The sequence below is a fragment of the Nelumbo nucifera genome, chromosome 7, assembly GCF_055504915.1.
Source record: "Nelumbo nucifera cultivar China Antique chromosome 7, China Antique-T2T, whole genome shotgun sequence".
NCBI classification, from domain to species: Eukaryota; Viridiplantae; Streptophyta; class Magnoliopsida; order Proteales; family Nelumbonaceae; genus Nelumbo; species Nelumbo nucifera.
In genome coordinates, this window is record NC_142655.1 from 7,891,980 (window position 1) to 7,914,581 (window position 22,602).

The window sequence follows — 22,602 nt, forward strand, 5'->3', positions numbered from 1 at the left end:
CTCTATGGAGATGCACAAGAGCTTCTATAAGTTGGATAGTTACGGAAGAAAGGAATCAAAGGATATTCCAGGATAAGGAAAGGAGATTAAGTGCAATTCTGGAGGTTGTTACAATTAGAGTGATGCAATGGGTGAAATCCCTAAAAATGTTTGAGGATATTCCAATAGGGCTGCTATTGAATAGCTAGGAGGAAGTGACCGAATAAGCTCCAAGGAAAGTTGTCTTTACTCCATTGTGGTCTCGACCAGCTGAAGGGTGTCAACGAACATAAAAAATAGAATAACAAATCAAGAAGAAATAGAGAAAACACCAAGATATAGCATGGTTCAGCTCAGTAGCCTACATCCACGGGAAGAGAGGGAAAAATATCTACTATGAGAACAAGAGATACATGGATGACCTCTCTATAGACTCACAACAAAATATCCACTCTCACTCAACCCTAATCCCACACAACCAATGGCTTAAATAAGCAAAAGACCCAATTATATCAGAATTTCACATAGGCCCCTCTTCCTCCCATAAATACATACAAGTCCCTAGAATTTATCAACATTACAAATATACCCTTGTAACCTACAGCACCCTCCCCAAAAGAAAACCCAAACACAACCAAATACAATAAATCTCTCTACAAAGGGTTTATAAAGTTAAATTTTAATGGAAGCAATGAAGGTAATTCCGGGCCTTCAGGTATTGGAAGTGTATTCAGGAATGAGGGAGGACAAGTCTTGGCTTTATTTTCTGAGTCATTGAAGGTGACTCTAAGATAGTTATTGGCTGGTTGGAAAAAAAGAAGAGAATGGACTATGGGAATATGCAAATGAAAAAAAGAAGTTCAAATGGCTTTCAAGGGGTATGGTAGTAAGACATCAGTGGGTTAAAATGAGTGCCAACTCCTTTGTAGATGCCTTAGCTAAACAGGGGTGGGAAGGGCTCAATCTTTGCGGGCTACTGGGCTTGCTTGTAATTGTTTGTGCTTTTGTTTCTGTTGTCCTTGGGGAGGATTGAGAGAGCTTACCCATCCTCTTGGAGGTTGTAATTGTTGTTTTCTTTAACTATTAATGAAATTTCTGTTATTTATCAAAAAAAAAAGATGGTGTTACACTACTTCACTCCCATCCCATAAATTTTCCCATCAACCCTTTTCCATACTACACCTTGCTCCACCCCAAAGTAACATAACAATTTACGTAGCAATGCAATAGTCATTTGCCCAAAATATCATAAAGACCACAAATTGAATTGAAAAGTTCTGGGTAAGGTAAATGCAAATGTCGCTTTGAAGATTGTCCAATGGAAATCTAGCAATTGTGTGTTTCATGACCAATCAAAACTAGAATCCTTTTTGCCTTTTCTAATTCCATCAAGTATGGTATGGTTTCCTGCAAGAGTGTAAGATTATGAGAAGATCTTGGTTCTATGACTTCTATCAATGATCTCTTGTAAGAGTATAGTATTTATTTTTTGTGTTCCACCATACGAAATCATACCTGGGTGGAGTGGGGAGATTTGAGTCGTACTGGAAGACCATTATTTCAGGATAATATATTATTTCTTGTTTTTTGTTATATATTTGCAGTTTTTTTTCCATCCCTGTTTTATTTTCAAGTTGAGAAACAAATAAGAAAAGGATATATTAATAATGTGGAGAAGGAAAAGAATACAAGAAAGCAGGGACAGTAGAAGAAAAACAACTTTCAGGCCAGCACTACATCCACCCACCAGAACACCCCATCCCCCTCTTAGCCCATTGGAAAATCTTGGAACCCATTGGAACAATATGTTCACTCTGAAAGCCAAGACTGTGGCCTCTGTAATATGAAACCAAAAGTACCAAGATCCATCTGATTTATAGCATAGCCACAAACCAACTATAATTAACTGGATTGTAAACTTGATTTGATCCATTCACAGTCCTAATCATGGATGCCTGAAGATATAACTATATGAACCATCAACCATGTTTGACCATAGAATTCATATATGGATAAACCATCAACCATATTTGATCATAGAAGTCATGTATGGATAACATGCAGCACAAAAACTAGTAATTTAGAAAAAGATTATTTGACAAGATTTAATAGGCACTTATATACCGGGGCAATTAACAAGGAGAAAAGTAAGCTTTCAAAAGATAAAATATACCATGTCAGTTAGGATATTCTTTCCAAAAACCAAAGCATCCCCTGAAGTAGGAGGCAAAAGGCCAACAAGCATAGAAATGGTTGTGCTTTTGCCAGCTCCATTGTGCCCTTCAAAGTAAAACAATCTAATCAGTGCAACCAATGCAAATAAAAAGGATAGAAATCTTATGTCATTTTTTTGGTAATAAATAAAAAAGAAAATTTATTAAAGAAAAGAAAGGCAAATAAAGTCAGTGGAGATTTAATAAAGTCAGTGGAGATTTAATATCAAATTAAATATTAATCATTGATAATAGTTAAAAGAACAAGATTTTTTTATCAGAAAAAAGAACAAGAAATTTATTAATCTGTGTCCTGAAAAAAAGGGAATGGATAGACATGGAAACTCAAACAAATTATCATCACTTACTAGTTAATGAACAAATTGCATCAACTCAAAAAGAAATGCAGTTAAAGAGTCACCTAATAACAAGCATAAGAAATGGAATCTATCCATCACAGAAACAATGTTAGTAAGATACCCAGAAGAGCAAGAATCTGATTTTCGTATAAGGTAAGCTGTAATGAGTTCACAGCACAACATTTGCCCTTTTCAGTAACGTATACCTTATGCAGATTCCTGATTTGAATACATCTGCAAAACAAGTAATATGTATCAAAGGTAAGAAAGATGAACATCCATACATGGAAGTCATAAAAATCAATACATACCTTCCATCAAGCTCTTGTTGTTTCATATCCAAGCTTATTGCTTCAATAGTAGGCATAGAAATATCATTAAACATGACACCATTATTGCAAAACTTATTGTTTACTTTAACCCCTAGACCAGATGCATCATCTTGCATCATGCTTTTCTTCTGCCGATACCGACTCTTGAATAAAAAGTTCCATGGATAATGAACTCCATTCTCCCTAGGAAGTACCTGATTTGAAAATACAAATATCTCAAAGTTTCTCCATGTACAAAGAAGATATGAAGCATGAATAGAAATTTCCTTTCTTTTTTAAAGCATATATCAAATTTATTGAAAGAAAAGAAAAGAAGTTAGAAACTACATATCAAAAAAGAAAAGGAAAGTAATTAGAAACATGTAAACAAAAGAAAATTTAACCAATCCAAAATAGACAAAACCAAACAAAAGAAATGGACATAAAGAGTCCAAAAGTTTTGAACTTCCAACTCTAAAGTAGCATACGAGTATATGACTAAACTTAATAAAAGTAATTTCTGTTACTGATCAGAAAAAAGTAGTGTAGAACTAAATGCTTTGAAAACTTATTCATGACAGACAACAACCTGATTAACAGTCATTTTGCAATAGCTTTTTCTATTAATAATGAGGATTCAATCAAGATCAAAGTAGGAAAATTACAGAAAACAAAAACAAAAAACAGAAAAATCAGACAAAAAACAATGAAGTTTGAACATGATCAGCAATGCTAGAGGATCATGCCAAAGAATACAAGCAGAAATTCTCTGGGTTACAGGATCTCCTAATTCTTTGGCAGATACCCCAGCTCGTGAAGGGGTGGGTAGAAAATATCTGTGTTGGGAGAAATATTCATTGGGTTAAATTTGTGTCAATTGTGGGGCTCTTAATGGAGCACAGGAATGGAAATATGTTATGCTACTATGGGTCCTTGTTCTTGTACAGAAACATGTACTCCTTGTACATACAGCATCGTTTTCTATTTTCAGAATAAAATTCGACTTTGCTGATCAAAAAAAATAAACAATATTACAAGGCCAAGTCCACGCAAACATGACAATGCTGACTCGGACATATGAAGAAATATAGTAAGACAACCACCAGAAAACCCAACAACCTTGCATGTCTAGAACATAAGATAAAATAAAAGGCCCACATCCAGATAAAGGAGAGTCACGTAAGTGGTAGCAAACGTAAAAACTTTTAGCCAATTCAATATGAACAGAAGGACTTGGTTGTGGTGATGGTAAAACTTAGTTTTAGGCTTATAACCTTAGTTTCTTTGCTTTGTTTAATGATTTGGAACAAGGTAATAATTTAAAAAGGTGTACCTATGCTTCTTTTGTCATTTTATAAAATATCATTCTATATTATTGCATGTTTTATAATGTTTTCACCATGTCTATAACTTTTACAATATTTCCATACGTTCTGACATTTGACATGTTTCCTAAATTTAGATGACCAACATTTCTACTGACACTGACATTTTAAACCTTGGGTGGAGGTTGGAAATACCACTAACTTTTTAAGTTGAGAATGCCGTTTGGAGGTGGAGGAAGATTCACAGGCAGTCATTGAGCGGATAATCAGAGAAAATATTCTAAAAACATAATAGACAGAAGAAGACTATTTGTGGTGAATAGATATGAACTATTTGCTCATTCTCCTGCACTTATGGTTAGCCCTCCCCTCCAGTCTTTCCATGTACCCCTGTTAGTCTTCGGAGGTCATTTCATTTTTATCCTTTCCAAAGAATCATTTCATAGATAGACTTCCATGGAGTTGTAAAACATAACCAGGTGCTGAACTGAACCCAGGTTCAATGGTAAAAGGTTTTAAAGATTTCATACAGTTACCCATCAATTAAAAAAATTCATACAGTTGGATAACTTGGATAGTTTGCATTGGATGTCAATTATTATCCTCTGGCTTATTCTGAATAAACATTCGCCAGATTATTTATAAAGTTGTTAAACAAAGCCATACAAAAGGCCATTACTCAATGTTGGTCCCAGTTATCTGAGGTCTTAGGAAGGGTGGACTGGATCAGAAGCCTACACAGGGAGGCTGCTCCTTGGATATATTCCAAGAGACTGAAAAAGCTGGCCAAACTAGACAATTTGAATTTCTGATTACTGTACTAAAGGAAAATACTCTTAGCCCTGTGCATCATAGAGAATTCCCTTCCAAAGACAAGGAAGAATTGGCTCCAGACATCATGATGAAAGCATAAGCACGTGAAAAAGAAAAAGAAAAGCATGAAAGAAATACCTTATCCAGGTATAGACCAATTGCGCAGTATAAAATTGAATCAAGTAACATCATAATGAGAGAAACCAAAAAGTTAACTCCAGATGATGCCTACAGGACCATTGAACAGAAAGTTTAGAAAATAGAAATAACAGAGGAAAAGAACTTTGAAAACAAGATCATATGTAAAGATGTACCCGCCATATATTGCTCCAACGAACTCCAACATGAGCACGTTCATAATCAGCAAAATTAACCGTCCCAAGAGCAAAAGCAGTAGGTGAAAGCAAAGAAGCAATAACTTTTAATATCCTAAGGCAGAGACTCTCCATATGAGTACTAATTGAAGCATAGAACTTTTAAGTACAAAAAAGAAATTTTAAGAAATTTGTATTAACATGAGTACTAACATAGGGACATCTGGATCATTGACTGTATAATAAGGGAAGAAGGCTCCAAGGAAAGCAAGCGTCCCAACTGCAACAGCTGTCTTTGCTCGAGTGAAGAATGTAGAGATCAAAAAGGAAAGCATGATTGCACTGAGTCCAAACAAAAAGAAGTACATGAAAACCACTGACTTATCACTATACTTGAAAAGGCTCCCCATTGTACAGATTGTTATGACACCAGAAGAAATGGCAAACTGTAAAATGAAGCAAAGTATGGAAAAGAAAAATGAAAACCCCATCAAAATGTCCTGAAATATAAACAAAACCTGAAAAAAAAAATTCATTGCAATATAACAACCAATGTAGAAGGAAGCAAAGCATGGAAAGGGAAATCACATCCCCCCTAAAATTTTATAAAATAGAATGAAAACCAGGAATTTATTATACTACAGTTAACAGCATACATGTGAGATCATAAACATCCTTGTCAGAAAAGACAACCCAAAAGAATATGATCTTATTAAGCAAATGATAAGTTTAGGGCTCATATTCTGGGTGCAATGCCAAGCTGAAACATATTCAATAGTCAGATGTGTCCAGAGTGGGAAAAAATAATATGTTCAAGAATTGCCACCACTAGCATGTGTTATTTCTGATTTCCAATAATGGTATGTCAAGCATTATTGATTATAATAGAATAACAATAGGTGCCTTTTTTACAATAGTTGCTTTGAACATTTTTAGTATGCCAAAGTTCCTGTAGTTCTTCATGATATCAGTTGTAGGATGAAATATCCCATTATAAGATTTGTCATAAAGATTAGACCTATAAATGAACAGAAAACTATAACCATTACAATAAAAATCTTAATTTAACAAGAAATGGTAATTTTCCTTCCTCCAAATGAACAAGCAGTTGAGTACTTCAGAAGGCTTGAAGAATAATTACTTTGATGCTGTTGAGGAACAACCCTCCAAATAAGATCAAGAGATCAGCTCTTGGGGCTTGTGGCAATGCAAAAGTGACAATTCACAAATGGAAGATGTTAGTATGATTATGACAATATTCTGAAGACCAGACCCACCAAACTGCTTGCACAAGAACCAGGCCCCAATACAGTTCAATGAAAACCAGCAGGTTCAAACAACTTTTACATTGAACCATCCAGTTAAACAGGAAAAATAAACGAAGTGGGCTCCTTTTCACTTCTATGCTGGATTAAGTTCTGAAACTAATACAAATAGTGGGAGTTTCTATTGAGGAAAGACAAACAAAGGGTGCAAGTCGGGTACCCAAGTTGAAGAACTTACATTGCATTGGTACCCGATTTGAAGAATTTACAATGCATTGGTACCCAGTTTAAAGAATTTACATTGCATTGGGCCCGAGTTTTTGGGCGGGCTAATCAAATTTGACTAAAAGCCCAGCCCAAACCCACCCAAATTGCACCCCTAAGACAAACAGAAGACAATGAAAGGCCCATCCTCTTTGCTCTCTCCCTCTGCCCCTTTTCTCTTTCTTGTTCCTCCTTGGTGTAAACTTCCTGAACACTTTTGTCTTAAGTTTAAGTTGTTATAAATCAAATAAAAAGTACAAGTGATAGCAAACAAGGCCAAAGGCATTTTAATTTTAAAATTTAGGAGGCAGCTATATTAGAGGGACACTTCAAAATGGATGTCATAGTAATGTATCAAACTATCAATGTCAGACATGTGGACACCAACACCAAGAATGACACTTTCTTTTTATCAAAAACAGAAGATTCATTAAGAATAAAAATACAGAGGAGAGGAGTTAAAATATCTTAACTCCCCAAAACAGTCAAAAATACACCCAAAATAAAGAAAACAATTACAACTGAGAGTCTGAGATCAAAAAAACAGAATTCCTATTGACCCCTCCCTAGCTAAGCCATCTGCAAATGAATTTGCACTTCTCTTTACCCATTTGCATCAAATTTCAATGTCCTTAGTCAGCCTTGAGGAGACTCTTTTTTTCACATCTATAATATCTCACTAAAGAACTCCAAAATCTTAGGGTAGAATTGGACATTGATTCATTGAATGAGAAATTTATAATGTTTCACAATTTAGTGCAATCAACTTTTATTGGTTTAGTGTTGTTTGCATTAACATAGCCAAGTCCCTGAATCCTTTTTTTTCAGGATCGCCAAGTTTGACACCACATACCCAGGTCAGGTTCCATCATTTGTACTAGTATCCATGTAACAAAGCAAAAGAAACTAAGATCATACAACAAGAAAGGGGAAAGCAGGTCATAGAATGTAGGGTTGACCAAAGTCCTGAAAAAAAAAAAAGAAAAATTCTTTAAGAGAAAGTATATAGCATTAAAAGAGAGGAAAAATAGTACAAGAGAATGCTCAATGAGGAGCGAACATGCAAAACAGACAAAGACCCAAGAACACCTAAGCCACAACCAGGACCAACGGCAGATAACAACCGTGACACTCAAGAACCAAAAAAAGACATTAGCCATGCTGGGACACCGAAAACAAGCCAAAAAAAGGGCCAAGCCGGGTCCCCCCTACTCAGGCCCAAGGAGGCAAGGAACAACCCTCCAAAAGAGAAGTTAAAGCAAGACACTTTTCCCCCTAACCCTACCACGAGAGGTAATGGAAATACTCCTTGGTGTTACTGAAATCATGCCCTCCCTCATAGAACTCTGCCAAAGTCCTGAAAAATTTTACTTATCTAAATTCGAGAATATGAAAATATATTAGTCGTGGAATTGTATGATAATTTCAATTTCTGCATCTAGTTATATTCGTATGGACCCACATCCCCTTTTCGTATATGAATACTCGCTAATAGAAGTTACAAGTATCTAATATGAAGAACAACAAAAAAGCCAAAAAAAACGCAACAGAAGAGAACTTTACCTGGAAAAAATATGTAATAAACCAAGAAAGATAGAATATCTCTTCTTTCAAGCCCATCATATAAAGACCTTCTTTAATCTTCTGTTCCTGAAACACAATAATTTGAGATATATAAATAATAAAAGCTGATGGTACAAAGACAATGATTAATAAATTTTAACATCTCAAAAAAATGTGAAAGCAAAACTCTAAATAGTTAGCTATGTTAACATATATTATTAAAAAATCACTTATATTTTATCTCATACTCATTCCCAAACCTTCTCAAACACGGAATAGCTGACCAGACGAGAAATTGGGTAGAGAAATCCTAAAAGGTACCTGTAAATAACAATTTATTGCAACCAAAATAACTCCTTAGAAATTAGAGGCTCATAAGCATAGATTTTTATTCCACAAAATAATGCAAGATTGCTGAAAAAATCAATGAAAGTGCAGGGATATGAAAGTTCAAAGTTACATACAGTACACCCATAACCTTCTTGATGATGAATTGAAACTCATCATCAGTGTATGCCCGAGTGGGAAATGGAGCAATCCTTATGTTTGAAGGACCAAATTGTGTCCAGGGAAGCTTGACAGAGGCAGTTCCAGATGAATTTAAAGACGGTTCATTGTCTTCCAGGGCAATTTTAGCTTCATCTTGTTGAGAAGCAAATATAATAAATGAATCTATTACGTGCTGTAGCTGCAATAAGAATTAAAGTTGAAATGAAATTAAAATAAAACACTAAGTTGTCAAATCACTACCTGAAATACAGATTCAAACTTTTAAGAGTCACCACTTAATAATGTCATCATTAAATTCTATTCTAGAACTGATATAAACAGTTTTAAGCTAGATTTTGCAATTTAACCAAGCTATAAAGAATCAGATTAGAGAAGCTCTGCAAATTAAAATTTTATTTACATCATGTAGCAATTTTGTCAGGCTTGATTTAATAGATTTGAAAAGCAGTCAAAAAGACTGGATGTGTCCAAAAGAATGTCCATCATACACTCTTTGTTAGACATGCAAATAAATTTACAACCACTCTAATTGTTTATTTTGGAACTAAAACTTCTTTCTGTTGCTAATACATATACAGACACACCATAGTTTTCAAAGTGCCAAGACAAGGCTAGGCAATAGAGGCGCCTTGTGGCCTAGCCGCCTAGGTGGGTACTTAGGCATCACCTAAGCAATAGGATTTTTTTTAATAAAACCCTAGGGTAATTTGCTATATTCCATAGCAAGCAGTCTTTCACTATTAGTTATCTATAATCTTCATAAAATATATAAACTTCATTGAAAACATAGAAAATCAACATAATCATGAAAAAAAAAAGTAAGAAAGAAAAGAAATTTCAGAAAAATAGAGAGGTTGAGCCTCTATATTCCGTCCTAGGAAAAGAAGAAAAGAAAAGAAAGAATGAAAGAAGAAGAAGAAGAAGAAGAAGAAAATCAATATGTGTTGATTGGATAAAATCTTGAGTTCTTCCATGCTCATTGGTTCAGGTTTTGAAGTCTTTGAGTGTTCAAGACAGTATACATCTTGCTTGAACCCTAACAAATAAGAAAAATAATAAAAAGAAAATAGTATTTTAACTTAAACTGAATAATTTAGTTTAATAATGTCTGTTTTATTATTATAATATCAGAAAGCTAAGAATATTGAAGTATCCAAGAGCACTGTGTAAAAAATATCATGGTGATTAAGCGAGCCGACCCTCCATGAGTGCATTGTCACCTACATGTCACTTTACATGTTAAGCTACCTCGTTATTACCTGATTTCCATGGTTAGGTAGTATATCCTTGAGGTAGTCTAATTTTTCATATGATTATAGGTTGTTCTTGAATACCAAAACTAACTCTTTCATTAATAAAATTCTTTCAGTTCACTTATCAAGAAAAAAGTATGTTAAGGGTCTGTTCGTTTCCTCTTAACTCTTATCTCTTAAGAGGAATCTTTTAACTTTATGAGAAAATTGGTTGTTCATTTCCTCTTATCTCTTACTTCTTAAAGTGCAATCATACAACTTTTTGTTTTCCAATGATACCCCCAAAAAGGCAAACAAAAACTCTCATATATGGGATCAAAATGGATATTTGATAGTTTTCAGAATTCAGAACAACATTCTCTGCATTCAGAGTTTAGAGGAAAGAAAATTTCACCAATACCAATATACCTCTTAATGTAATTATTACACTTTCAAATGTCAGACTTCAGAACAAATGAACAGGCCCTAAAACTAAAACTCTTTAGATCATCAGCCAAAAAAGAGGGGAAGAGAGAAGAGATCATACAGTCAGAAAACCACTGAATCCATACTGAAGAGTTGGTACAGTGTCAACACCCAATTCCAAATCATTGAGATAGGGTCCATTGGTGTCCATGATAGTTTTGACATCAGGAAATCCTGAAAAAGCCCATGAATGGTTAAGGCGTATACTGTAGTCAAATAATTGAGGGCCTTGTTCATGAAATATAATTGCTCCTTTGATTTTAGGATTTGAACAGTTCCTGGACAAAGAGGAAAAAATGTCCTTTAGCTCTCTCCCTGCGTCAAGTTCTACATCATCAACCTCCACAGAAATACAATAGTGTGCATATTAAAATGTTCAGAGTCAAAAAATTGCAGAAAGAATAACTGTACGGCTATGGTGTAATTAATATTGTTTCTAAGGTAGACAAATAGGAAAAGTATTTAAAAAAAAATCAATAGTAGCTCATCAGGCAAATTTATCAAACAAAGGAAAAGAAGGTACCAAGAGATAAATAATGCATGGGCACCCCAAAATATTCTAAGGGCTAGACCCATTGCTAATCCACCCAAGAAATCTTAATAACCTACAAATACAGAATACAATCCTAGGAACATTTAAAAGTTAAAAATTGATGATTATGGTTTGTCTTTCTTATGGTCTTGTTTCTAGTATACTGATGTACTGCTTTTTTATAATTAAGAAATTTCATTTAAAAGACAAATGGTACATTTACGGCTAAGAGTTTTTATCCCTCCCCTTTCTTATTGTAATAAAGTTCCTCTTTTTTAATGAAATTAAAATTGATTGGCAGATTTTTAAGTTCTTCCTTGCTTATTGGTTCAGGTTTTTGAGGGTTCAAGACAGCACACACCAATATGTGTGTTGATTGAACCCTAACAAATAAGAAAATAATAAAAAGAAACTAGTATGTAAACTCACAAAATGAATATTTTAGTTTAATAATATCTATTTAATTATTATAATATCAAAAAAGCAAAAAATATGAAAGCATTTCATAGAAGGCATGTACTAACTAGGTAGGCGATTAAGCAAGGCAACCATCCATGGGCACCTTGTCGCCTAAACATCACCTACGCAGGTGCCTAGGCATCACCTTGACAACTATACCATGGTTTAGAATGTCAATACATTTCCTAATATTTTCACAACATATGTCTATTTCCAGGAGTATAGATAAGAATTATAACTAGAATTAGCATATTCCCCAATGAAAATTACTGGTAATATCCGGAGGAACACATGAGAAGGTATTATAACATGATGAGTTGACAACAATATTGTAAAAAAAGTGGAGCAGCAGTCACCTAATGGAAACGATGACCACTTTGAGCCAGCTTGATATACTTTTTGAAACATTTGCATATTCTGAGTTTAAATTTTGTTTGAACTTACTTATACAAGACAACTTTGCAGCATTTGTTTTTGTCTATTAACCTAGCTTCTTGGTTTTGTTTGATGGTTTGGAACAATATAATAATTTAAAAGGATCTATCTATATTGTTTATCATTTCATAAAATATCATTGCATATTTCAACATATTTTGCAATGTTTCCTCGATGTCTATAATTTTTACAGCACTTCTGAAGCTTCCTTAAATGTTTCCTATATTTTCACAACCAACATTTCCATCAACATTGACATTTTAAACCTTGCACATAGAAAAGGTAGAACAATTGGAGAACATCCTTGGATGGGGGATCAAGCTTCCTGGTTAGACACCCTTATTTAAAGCAAAATCTTTCCCAATTAAATTGCTCCTACAAAAAGTACCTTAGGGGTGGGGGGTGGGGATAAGTGCCTTGAAAAAGGATTATCAACACAAATAGGGTTATAAAAAAAAACAATTAGATTCCAAGGGAAAGGTAAAGAATAATCACCCTCATCATCTCTTACAACTCCCAATCCCAAGACAGGAAAAGGAGGTAAAAGAGTAAAATCTTGCTTAATTATTTCAAGCTTAATGTGATTATGACACTGAAAGAATAAAGAGCATTCAAAATTGAAAGAAAGATGGCTTACTTGTCTTCATTACTAGCACCATAAAGATCTGAATGTATATATGTTTCCAGCTCTAGCTCATCTTGGTAAACCCTGGCAACCATCTGTATAATAGGGGGAGAAGCACCTTTTAATAAATTATACATCATTTTTATGAAATAAATTATGCATTGCCAAAGTGTTATTCCAAGATTTCTTGATCTTTTTTTCGTGAAAAAGAATATCTTAAGGACCATACATCCAGTTCCACACCTCTCTCATGAGCAACAGAATCTTTCATTAACAAAGGACAATGTTGTGTACAATACTAAGAATTTAATAACAAAAAAGGTCCACTTCACAAGTGGACTAGTTGAGTGACTAGACTTGGAGTCTTGGACTTTCTTCTAACACTAATTTCCCCTTGGTTTTCCAAGTTAAGGCTGGTTGGAGTGGAACAATACCATTTCCCACCCAAAATTAGGGCATTCTGTGGGGAGGCAATACACGAGAAAATTAACACTTGTAAGGTTTTTTCTTGCTTTTATTTATCAGTGCTGTTCTTTTTTCTCATCTTTTATTAGGTTACGAGATCATTTTTGCAAAAGAAAACCTGCTGAAACAGAAGCAGTCATTAGCTACCTCTCACATGAGGATTGCCCTTCGCAGTCCAACAAAAAGTAATCCACAACAGGAGGAAAACATTCTACTTTGTTTTCAAAGCTAATTTCTCCTTTTCTATGAGTTTGTATAATCCCTTCAGAGGCAATTCAAGAAAAGGGAAAGAAGGGGAATAGAATCTATTTATATATCAATATAGATGGACTTTTTTTTAACAATCTATCTATCAATATAGATAGACTAGTAAGTGCACATGTGCTTTGAATGTGGCGTTTTTTTATGATGATAATGATGATAGTAAATAATATATTTCCAAAATTTTCTACAATTTTTTATATTTCTTTGTCTATAAAAATTATTCTTATTTGTCACACTTATTTTTGTTTAATATAATGAGTATACAATATTAGAGATGTGCCCAAATGTTTTCTACAAAATTTTTTGTAGTTTTTATACTTTTATATGTTATTTTTTTATTTTTTATTATTATTTAATTATGGCATCAAGGGTTCACACATTTTGACCCAAAAGGTTGAATTGTTGACTCACCACCAAACAAGAAAAAAACTCCATTTTTGGGTTGGTTTTAAATTTATATTTATTTCTATCATCAATAAAAATATTATTCTTTGTCACACTTAATTTTCTTTAATATGGTTAATTAATATAAGATTCAATGAAAAAATGGGAGCTAATACCCTAAATATAAGACTTAATGATAAGGAATTGAATGAGGAGAAATGTATTAGTTCAAACTACATTTTATATCCCCTCACAATTAGAGAGAGACCAAATTCAAAAATAGGGGAATTCTAGTCAAGAATAGGATTCGGTGAATGTAAATGAGAGGGATTTGAATGAGGAGGAAAATGGTTGTTCAAATTACATTCTGTCCTTACAATTAGAGAGGGACCAAATTCAAAAATTGGGGTATTTTATTCAAACAAAAGTTCCAAACTCTCATTCACACTTTTAATAGTAGTATAAATATAGATATAGATATGATTAGTTTTTTTCGAAAAAAAGGAAAGGTAAAAACATTCTTAAAAAGAAAGAGAGTTTGCAAGAGGTATACAAGAAAAAAGAAGACAGCAATGAATAGGAGCCTAAACTAGGGGTGCTAACGGTTCGGTTAACCAAACCATGGGCCTAATTTTAAAACTGAACTGGGGTAACCGGTTTTTGGAAAAACCGGTAACCAAAACTGATCAGTTAATCGGTTGACCGGTTTGGTTCACCATTGGTTCGGTTTGTTAGTTTTTTGGGTTTTTTATATTTACAATATATATTATAAAAAATATAAATATATAATAAAAAACTAGAAATATTTTATATATAATGCATATTTACTAATTTATAATATATAAAAAATATATAATATACATAAATATATAGAAATATATGTCTATCAGTCGGTTCGATTAACTGTCAGTTTTCTATATTGGTAAACCAAAACCAAACCGGTACCTTCAGTTTTTTTAATAACGATCCAACTGGTTTGGTTTTGGTCATTTTTCGGTCGGTTTTTCTTGCTCACCCCTAGCCCAGACTAAGAAAAAGAAACAAAAGCCCAGGCCCAATCCCGAGCCTATCAAACCTCAGCACCTAAGACCAACAACCTAAAAGGAAAACAGCCAGCAAACCACTCACACCCAGCCAAACCAGAAATGCAAAAGAAACTCCAAAAAAGTAGAACCCAACCCAAAGTTTCAGGCTGCAGAATTTTGACCTTTTCTGCCTTGGCTCATGCCACAAATACAACAGGCACCTCTGTTACAAATCGACACCACCACACATCACCATAAAATTTATGCCAAGATATTTGACTTTCTGCAACCAGAAAGACAGTCTAGGCCATTTGATAAGTAACCAGAGTCACTACTGCTGTCTGAAAACTTCTCCAAACATATCTCTTTCTTCTTTGCCTTGGAGCAGACCTCTTGGTCCATGATCTCCATAGACCTGAACCACTCCCTCGCAAAATCCTCTCCATAGGAAAAGAGACACCAAGCACTTTCCTGAAATTCATCCTGAGCTATTGGTAATTAGGCCCAGTAGGCCCACATCTTGCGAGCCATGCAGCCCATGCCCCCTACGTGACAGAATGACACTCAATTAACACCCAGACTCACATTAATTGAGTACGAATAGAACTCAACTACTCTATGTACCAAAATACAATTAACTAAAAATAATACAATCATACCACTGAATCTGGTGTATTGATTGGTTTCTCTCTCAAGCTCTGGTTCTTTATTGTATCAGAGCATCAGGAAACATCCATGGCATCTGAATCTTCAATTGATACTGCATCCCTCAATGGTACATCCACTCAACTGGCCTGTGCATCATTAAGTTCAACAGTAATGTTGAACGTTCTTGCTATCACCACCAAGCTGGATGGAAACAACTATATGCTGTGGAAGCTCCAGTTCATCCCCAGAATGACAGAACTCAACATGGAATATCCTCCATCAGCCCACTATGATAGCAACTGACTGGTCAAAGGGTTCCCTCCTCCACCACTCCCTCTAAAGAGTCAGCCAACAAGGGCAAGACTCAATCTGCTTCAACTCAGAAGGGTACACCTTACAAAGGTACCTGTCGAATTTGCAAAACTCAAGTATGCTCAGCCTTGTATTGTAAAGAAGATTTAACAAAAGTATTAAACCTAAATTTCCTGTAGCCCATACTGCTAATGTTTCTACCTCAGATGTTGACAGAGTGCGGTACCCGGATTCCAGGGCCACTAATCACATTACCTCAGCCCATGATAAACCGAAGTTCCATAATGAATATCATGGGCCAGAGCAATTTCATGTTGGAGAAGGAACAGGTTTGAAAATTAAAAATACTGGTTTTTCTTTCTTATCTACTCCATCATGTGATTTTGTTCTGTGCAATTTATTGCATATTCCTCAGATTTCAAAGAACTTGATATCTGTACACCAGTTTGTTACTAACAACAATGTGTTGTTTGAGCTTCAGCCCTCTGTTTTCTATGTGAAGGACTGGATCACAGAAACAACTCTCCTATAGGATGTGAGTAAGAACGGACTCTATCAACTACCAGAGCAGCCAGCAAGTTTGCAATTAAATAAAGTAGGGTTTTCCACTTCGGCCAATGTTGATGACAGATCCAGTTTCAACATCTGGCACCAAGTTAGAATTATGTTCATCTTGTCAACTTGGGAAAGGTCATTGCCTTCCTTACTGTCAGAGTCAGTCTAAAGTTACTGCTCCATTAGATGATTAGAGTTAATTGTATCTAATGTATGGGGTCCTTCCCCTGTACCTTCCACTTCAGGATTCAAATATTATATTCATTTTATGGATTGTTTTAGTTGGTTTACATGGATATTTCCATTGATGCAAAAACATGAGGCTCCCCACACTTTAATCTTGTTCAAAACGCAAGTTGAATATCTATTTGGCACCAAAATTAAATGTTCCAATCTGATGGTGGAGACTATTGCAAATTCTCTCCCTTTCTTGTTCAACATGGCATCATATACCAGCTCTTCTGCCCTCATATGCCACAACAAAACAAGACGGCAGAAAGAAAACACAGATACCTCATTATTCTTCTTGCAAATGCTTCTATGCCGCAGTCATACTGGTTTGATGCATTTAGTACAGCTGCATTCCTTATTAACCGACTACCCAATCAAGTGTTTGGTTTCAAATCCCCATGGTCCTTTTGCCATCAACACTCCACCCACCGTCCCAGTGCTACCATCCTTGCAGAAACCCACCTTCAGCCTCCACCATCTCCTACATTTCTTCCCTCCATGAGACACCCCTATCAGGTGTCCCTTTCCACCACTGGAGATGCCCTCAACCTTCACCCTCTCCTGGACTGCACCATCTTCATTTAGAACCACCTACTAAGTCTCAGATTCTCTCCATCTTTGCATACCCACCCCTTGAGCAACCTTAGCCTTGGACCAGAATTTGTAAGAAGAGTGAAAATCAAACAGGGAGCCTAGCCTTCCACCACCACTCTGACCACAAAAGTGACACCTTCAACCTCAGAATCATTAATTTGGCCCAAATTAAAAGATGAAGAGAATCAACCCACCTCCAAACCAGGTTCACTGCTAAAATGTCCATGAAACTGCTCAAGATGCCTCTAAGTTCTTTAAAAGCCACCCAGGACCAGACTTGAAGGAGAACGCCAATTAAACAGCACCACTTCCAATAGTAGTCCACCCCAACCAACATCTCAGATGAGGAGCTCCACTGCTGCAGCTTGATACAACACCCATTGAGACAGGGTGGGCAGGATTTTGAGAACCCTAAGCACTTCTAGCTGAGATTCCTACATGAAGAGAAATCTCCCTCTGGCCAAAGAACACACCACCAGTTTTGTATGGCAGTTCCAGCAAACAGTAACCCACTCTTCCACCCTATGTGGCTCAAGGCAATCACCATCCATCTCGCCTACAAGACGTCAACAGAGGAGAGATTCTCCTTCCACCACTCCGCACCCCTGTACCAAAACTCTAATCTCACCATTAATAACTCTTACCCTCGCCTTGCCTTCCTCAGATAAACCCAATTTTGCCATAGCTCCATGGATGGAGAACATTCAAGAACCATGTAATCCAATCAATAATGTGAAAAACCTACCGAGGAAACAAAATAGAGAAAAGGAAATAAAAAAGAGAGGAAAAGGAAGAGCCAATTAAATGTACCTTTAGGAGAGGAAACCTTAGAGACAATAAATCAAGCATTGTCCTCGTCTCAACTGTGTCCGGTGCAAAGGCCAGATACTCACCCTTAGCCATTAATAATCCAAGAATCTGATTGAAACTAGGAGAAATATCACCTTTACCCACTTCTACAAACATCCCCCTCCGAATGTACCTGAACTCATAATACAACACCATAGCAACATTACATATAGAAAGAAAAAATGAAAGGTGAGGCAGCGGGTTGTGGATGGCATACGGTTGTGCGGGATGAATCTGTGTATCAACTCTGGTTCTTACTACAATTAGCAACAGCATGACTACAGTCGGAAGTATAAGCTGCATAAGAAAAACAAAGTTTTCAAACTTCCTCCTACTTCAGTGACAAAGTTTATCAGACGTAGTGCCAAATTTTCAGTAAGAAACATATAAAAAATTCAACTTCCAACAATTCTAAAACGCATCGTTCAATTTCCCGCCAAATTCACAATCATGAACAACACCAGAAACCAATAATACATCCCTTGATAACTGATGACTAAACACGAGAAAACATCAATAACCTGTAAAGTAACAGGTGCAATTATCTCGAATTAATTAAGTTCCATGATGATCATCATCATCACCATCAAAACAAAAGATCACCATCCCACAGAACAAGCGTGAAAGAAGGCATGATAAGATAGCAATAAACATCCAGAGCCAGTTTCTGACCTCGGCCAAAGTAACATAAGGATGACGTATCTTGAGAAGCCAGTTCTTCCGAAGCATGGCTACCAACTGTCGCCTGAAAGTCCCCATCTCCACCCCCAAAACCCTAAACCCAGAAGACAAAAAACCAGGGAGAGCCTCTGTTTCAGGGTTTCAGAGTTTTATTCTTCAAAGACAATCAGAGGAGGTGGCTGAGGGGGGCAGCATCTCATTCAAGTCAAGACACTTGGAAAGAAGAGGAGGCTGAATGGAAAAGACACTCAAAATCGATGGCCACAGATAAAAAAACGAGGCAAATGAACTAACCACCAAGGACGTCCACTCTAACTCCCAACAAATTTCTCTGCAATTTATCGTGTTCTGAGATATCAAAAGAAAAATTGGCGTAAAAAATTATCTGAGTCATGATACCGTAAACAAAATACAAAAGTCCCGGTTCCGGGTACTGTTATCATTAGAAGGTGGTCCAGTGGCCCCGTACCCGGATTGTTGGTCCAAGTACGGTGATGGCGCCCTCCTTTGAAGACCATGAAGGCCTTTGGCCACGCAGAGTCCAAACAATCTCAGTCAGAGAAAAAAAACAAGGGCTCGAGAAAGAGAACCTTGGATGATGGAAAAGCAGGACCCATGACCAGTCAGTGGGCCCATCACTTCCCATCTATCCTAGATTAGATGATCAGGGTCCAGTCCACCATTTCAATGGGTCCCACTCCCACCTTGAAAATCTAATAGGCCAATGATCGGCTTAAATCCCAAATGTGTATCTTGAAGTAAAAAAAAAGTAAGAACTCTGGAAATGATACAAGTGCAGATGGTTTAGAGATATCCAATTAGGCTAAGTTGTTTGGTGTAGGCCCTCTTTAGTATCTATGACATGGTGGGCGATATCCATTGACATTAGAAACTAACCCAATTGGCACCTTCTTGAATCATCTGAGTAGATGATTTTTCTGTCAACCAAACAATGCTTAAAAAGCAAAATAGGTAAAGATTCCAAACTTAATGGCAGATCAAATTCAAGGTATTATTGGTGTATGATAGATTCTTTTAGGAACAATAAATATAGTTACCTCAATGCCCACGCTTTCATCATTCAGCAAATAAAAGTCACTGAAATGTTGAATGGGATGCTTTTTTTTTAAATGGGATCTTTCTTTATTTATTTATAGTACACCATCTAAATAATCCACAAGCTTCTAGTGGGACATCAACCCTACTGAGTATCCTAAATTGGTAATTTATGAAACTGTTCATATTTGAATTATCATTTTCAGGGTTTGATTAATATAAATGAGATAACCATGACACCCAAATGAATTTAATTCATCTATCAAACTTAGCCTATTTGGCATTCCTTGACATCATAGCTCATTCTATTGTTTGAGTAGAATAGTAATGAAGGAAAACAAAGCCATGATATACATAAATTAAAAGCAAAGAATAGATTAATTTCTTTGATTTCCACCCACCTAAGCCAATCAACTCTTCTATATTCTATGTCGCAGGAAAGAAAAAAAAAAAACATATATAGTCATATTTATTTAATAAGCTATTTTCACTCTTTCCAACTAAAAGCCAATTCCAACGTTGTTTTCAATAACAAAATCTGAAACTTTGACCAGTAGTTTTCTTTGATAAACCAGGGAATACAGGAACGAAATTAATGAGCATGGTGGACTAGTAGTTTTCTTTCTTGTCTACCTAAAACAGGTAAAGATCAAAATCAGAATAGTCCAACCTGTATTGGTGCAATTCATCTCATAATCCTTAGTTCCCATGTTGTATCTCTCATGAGCAACCAATTTCATAAGTAGTGCTACAAATGGATCAAATCATAAGATATACCTAGATCCAAACTTGATTTTTTTTCTTGAATTTAAACTGAATATTATTCATAAGATTTAAATCACCATGCTGAATAACATTAAGGCTGTTTTTGGAAATGATGCAAATATGTATAGTGTAAAACAGTTCATATAAAATGCAAAATCGAGCTAGTTTTGTATTGACAAATTTACCTTCTTATCAAACAAACATTTAGTTGTAGTGGATGCAAGCATGAATTCCAATAAAGCATATGTTTTTTTTTTTTATCAAAAGCCCACTTGAATGCAAATTTAATTCTTTTCTATTGATGTACTTTTACATCTTATTATCAATGTAAATATGCATTGGTCTGTCATTTGTCAATACATAAATGTAATGTTGCCAAACACATACAAAAGTGAACCAGAGTGCAAATTTACCCTGAACCGGGATTTACACTCCAATGCATAAATGTAATGTTGCCAAACGCAGTCTAAAGAATTAATTTGAAAATAGTAAAAAATATAATATTTTTGCTATATAAATACATATTTTTACCCTTTTGTTCCTTACATTAGCATATTTAATATGTTAAACTAAAAATGAATTTGATATTGTATATTGTGAATAGAACAAATTGAAAATAACTACTTGAACATATGAGGCTAGAATTAGTTATTTCTCTTGGGTAAAGACACAGGATTCAAACCTAATAGATGCATGTTAATTTTATGCAAATAAAAACATAAAATGTGAATGCTTAAATATTATTGAATCAGATCAGATTGAATAGATTCATATTCATTACAATCATAATTAAACAAATCAAATCCAGATAGCCTTAAAGCAGATTGTACCTGAATTCAAATTTGAATCAGACAAACAGATACGATTTTGCAGCCATATTAATGTGAGTAAATTGGCCTAAAGCCCTTTCTTTTTTGGGTAAATTATTTATACCTCCCCTAGGGTTTTGATCAAATAATAAGACCTCCCCTCATCTTTACCTATCAACCTACGCCTATATAGTCTGGGATTAAGTTGCTTTTACCACCTCTCCATTAACATACCTCCAGTTTTAATAATTCGAGTGCCCCTCTGAAGTATACTGTCCATTCTGTAAAGATAAAAATGAAATAGCCCCACATATTTTCTTTACATGCTCTTTCACAAGGGCGGTTTGGTGTGAAGCACAGGTGGGACTAAACCCAAATGACATTAATGAGGAAGAGGAAGTCTTTATTTCCATAAAAAAGTAGTGGGAAAGACTAAAAAAGAATTTACCACTACATGAGACTGTTCATTTTATTGGGAAAGGCTGCATCATACTATATTTTCTTTAGAGAGCCAAAAATGATCTGGTTTTTTACCACAAAAACACCACCCTAAGGGACATCATCCTTTGAATTTGGAAGTATCAATTCACTCAAGGACCGTGCATCGAAACTGTAAGGCATAGCACCTCAATGAACGCGACAAGGAACACTCTTACCTGACATACTCTCAGGTCTTGCAAGACAAGCTTTCATCATCAAATGCCACGACGGAGACACAACTCTTGCTGAAGGAGAATTATGTTGGGCCATCGACAGTTATGATGTGGGATTCTGAGCCTTAATCTTAGGGTTAAAACCAGCCAACCAACTCAAGATATCTAAGATAATGATACACAGTGACTCATTGCAGTTGATCGACTTTTTGTAGGATAAAAGTCAACCAAAGAAATGGATAGAACAACTTAGTGCACAACTGATAAGACTTTTATTTACTTTTGAACAACTAGATTTTGTACATATAAAAAGAAACTACAACAAGGCTGCTCATACGCTAGTCTATCTAGCATGCAAAGGCAAGGTTAAGATAGCTTACAACCCACTGTTATCTTCATCTGTACAGCTATCTTTACATTAATGAATTGTTGGCTGCTTAAAAATAATAATAATTCAAGTGTTTAGATAACATTTGGAACTTTACAAAATCCCACTCGACCTATTTTATAAACCATCTTGTATTTTATATAGATAAAATATCCTTATTTTATACTTTTTAAGGGACATTTGTTTGCCACAAGATTATGGTGGGAATGAAAAATTAAAAGAACAAATTAAATTAACT

At 35.3% G+C, this 22,602-nt stretch overlaps 1 protein-coding gene across 3 annotated transcripts in view; it reads right to left on the reverse strand.

Moving 5' to 3' along the window:
- Positions 1-18,975, reverse strand: part of ABCA1 (ATP-binding cassette A1) — a 122,056-nt gene extending 103,081 nt beyond the window's left edge. The window contains exons 1-15 of one of the 3 annotated variants that reach the window (XM_088891700.1): positions 18,685-18,924; positions 18,230-18,309; positions 17,974-18,145; positions 15,483-15,877; positions 12,698-12,780; positions 10,696-10,912; positions 8,871-9,094; positions 8,667-8,727; positions 8,407-8,493; positions 5,528-5,760; positions 5,315-5,429; positions 5,139-5,228; positions 2,863-3,077; positions 2,673-2,785; positions 2,153-2,259 (exon numbers count right to left, since the gene is read on the reverse strand). In XM_088891700.1, coding sequence (XP_088747826.1) covers positions 2,153-2,259; positions 2,673-2,785; positions 2,863-3,077; positions 5,139-5,228; positions 5,315-5,429; positions 5,528-5,760; positions 8,407-8,493; positions 8,667-8,727; positions 8,871-9,094; positions 10,696-10,912; positions 12,698-12,780 — 1,545 coding nt within the window. In that variant the 5' untranslated portion in view covers positions 15,483-15,877; positions 17,974-18,145; positions 18,230-18,309; positions 18,685-18,924. Of the gene's footprint in view, positions 1-2,152; positions 2,260-2,672; positions 2,786-2,862; positions 3,078-5,138; positions 5,229-5,314; positions 5,430-5,527; positions 5,761-8,406; positions 8,494-8,666; positions 8,728-8,870; positions 9,095-10,695; positions 10,913-12,697; positions 12,781-15,482; positions 15,878-17,973; positions 18,146-18,229; positions 18,310-18,684 lie in introns of those variants that run through there. The other 2 variants (XM_088891699.1, XM_088891701.1) reach the window with 2 other exon arrangements.
- Between the last annotated feature and the right edge of the window lie 3,627 nt (positions 18,976-22,602).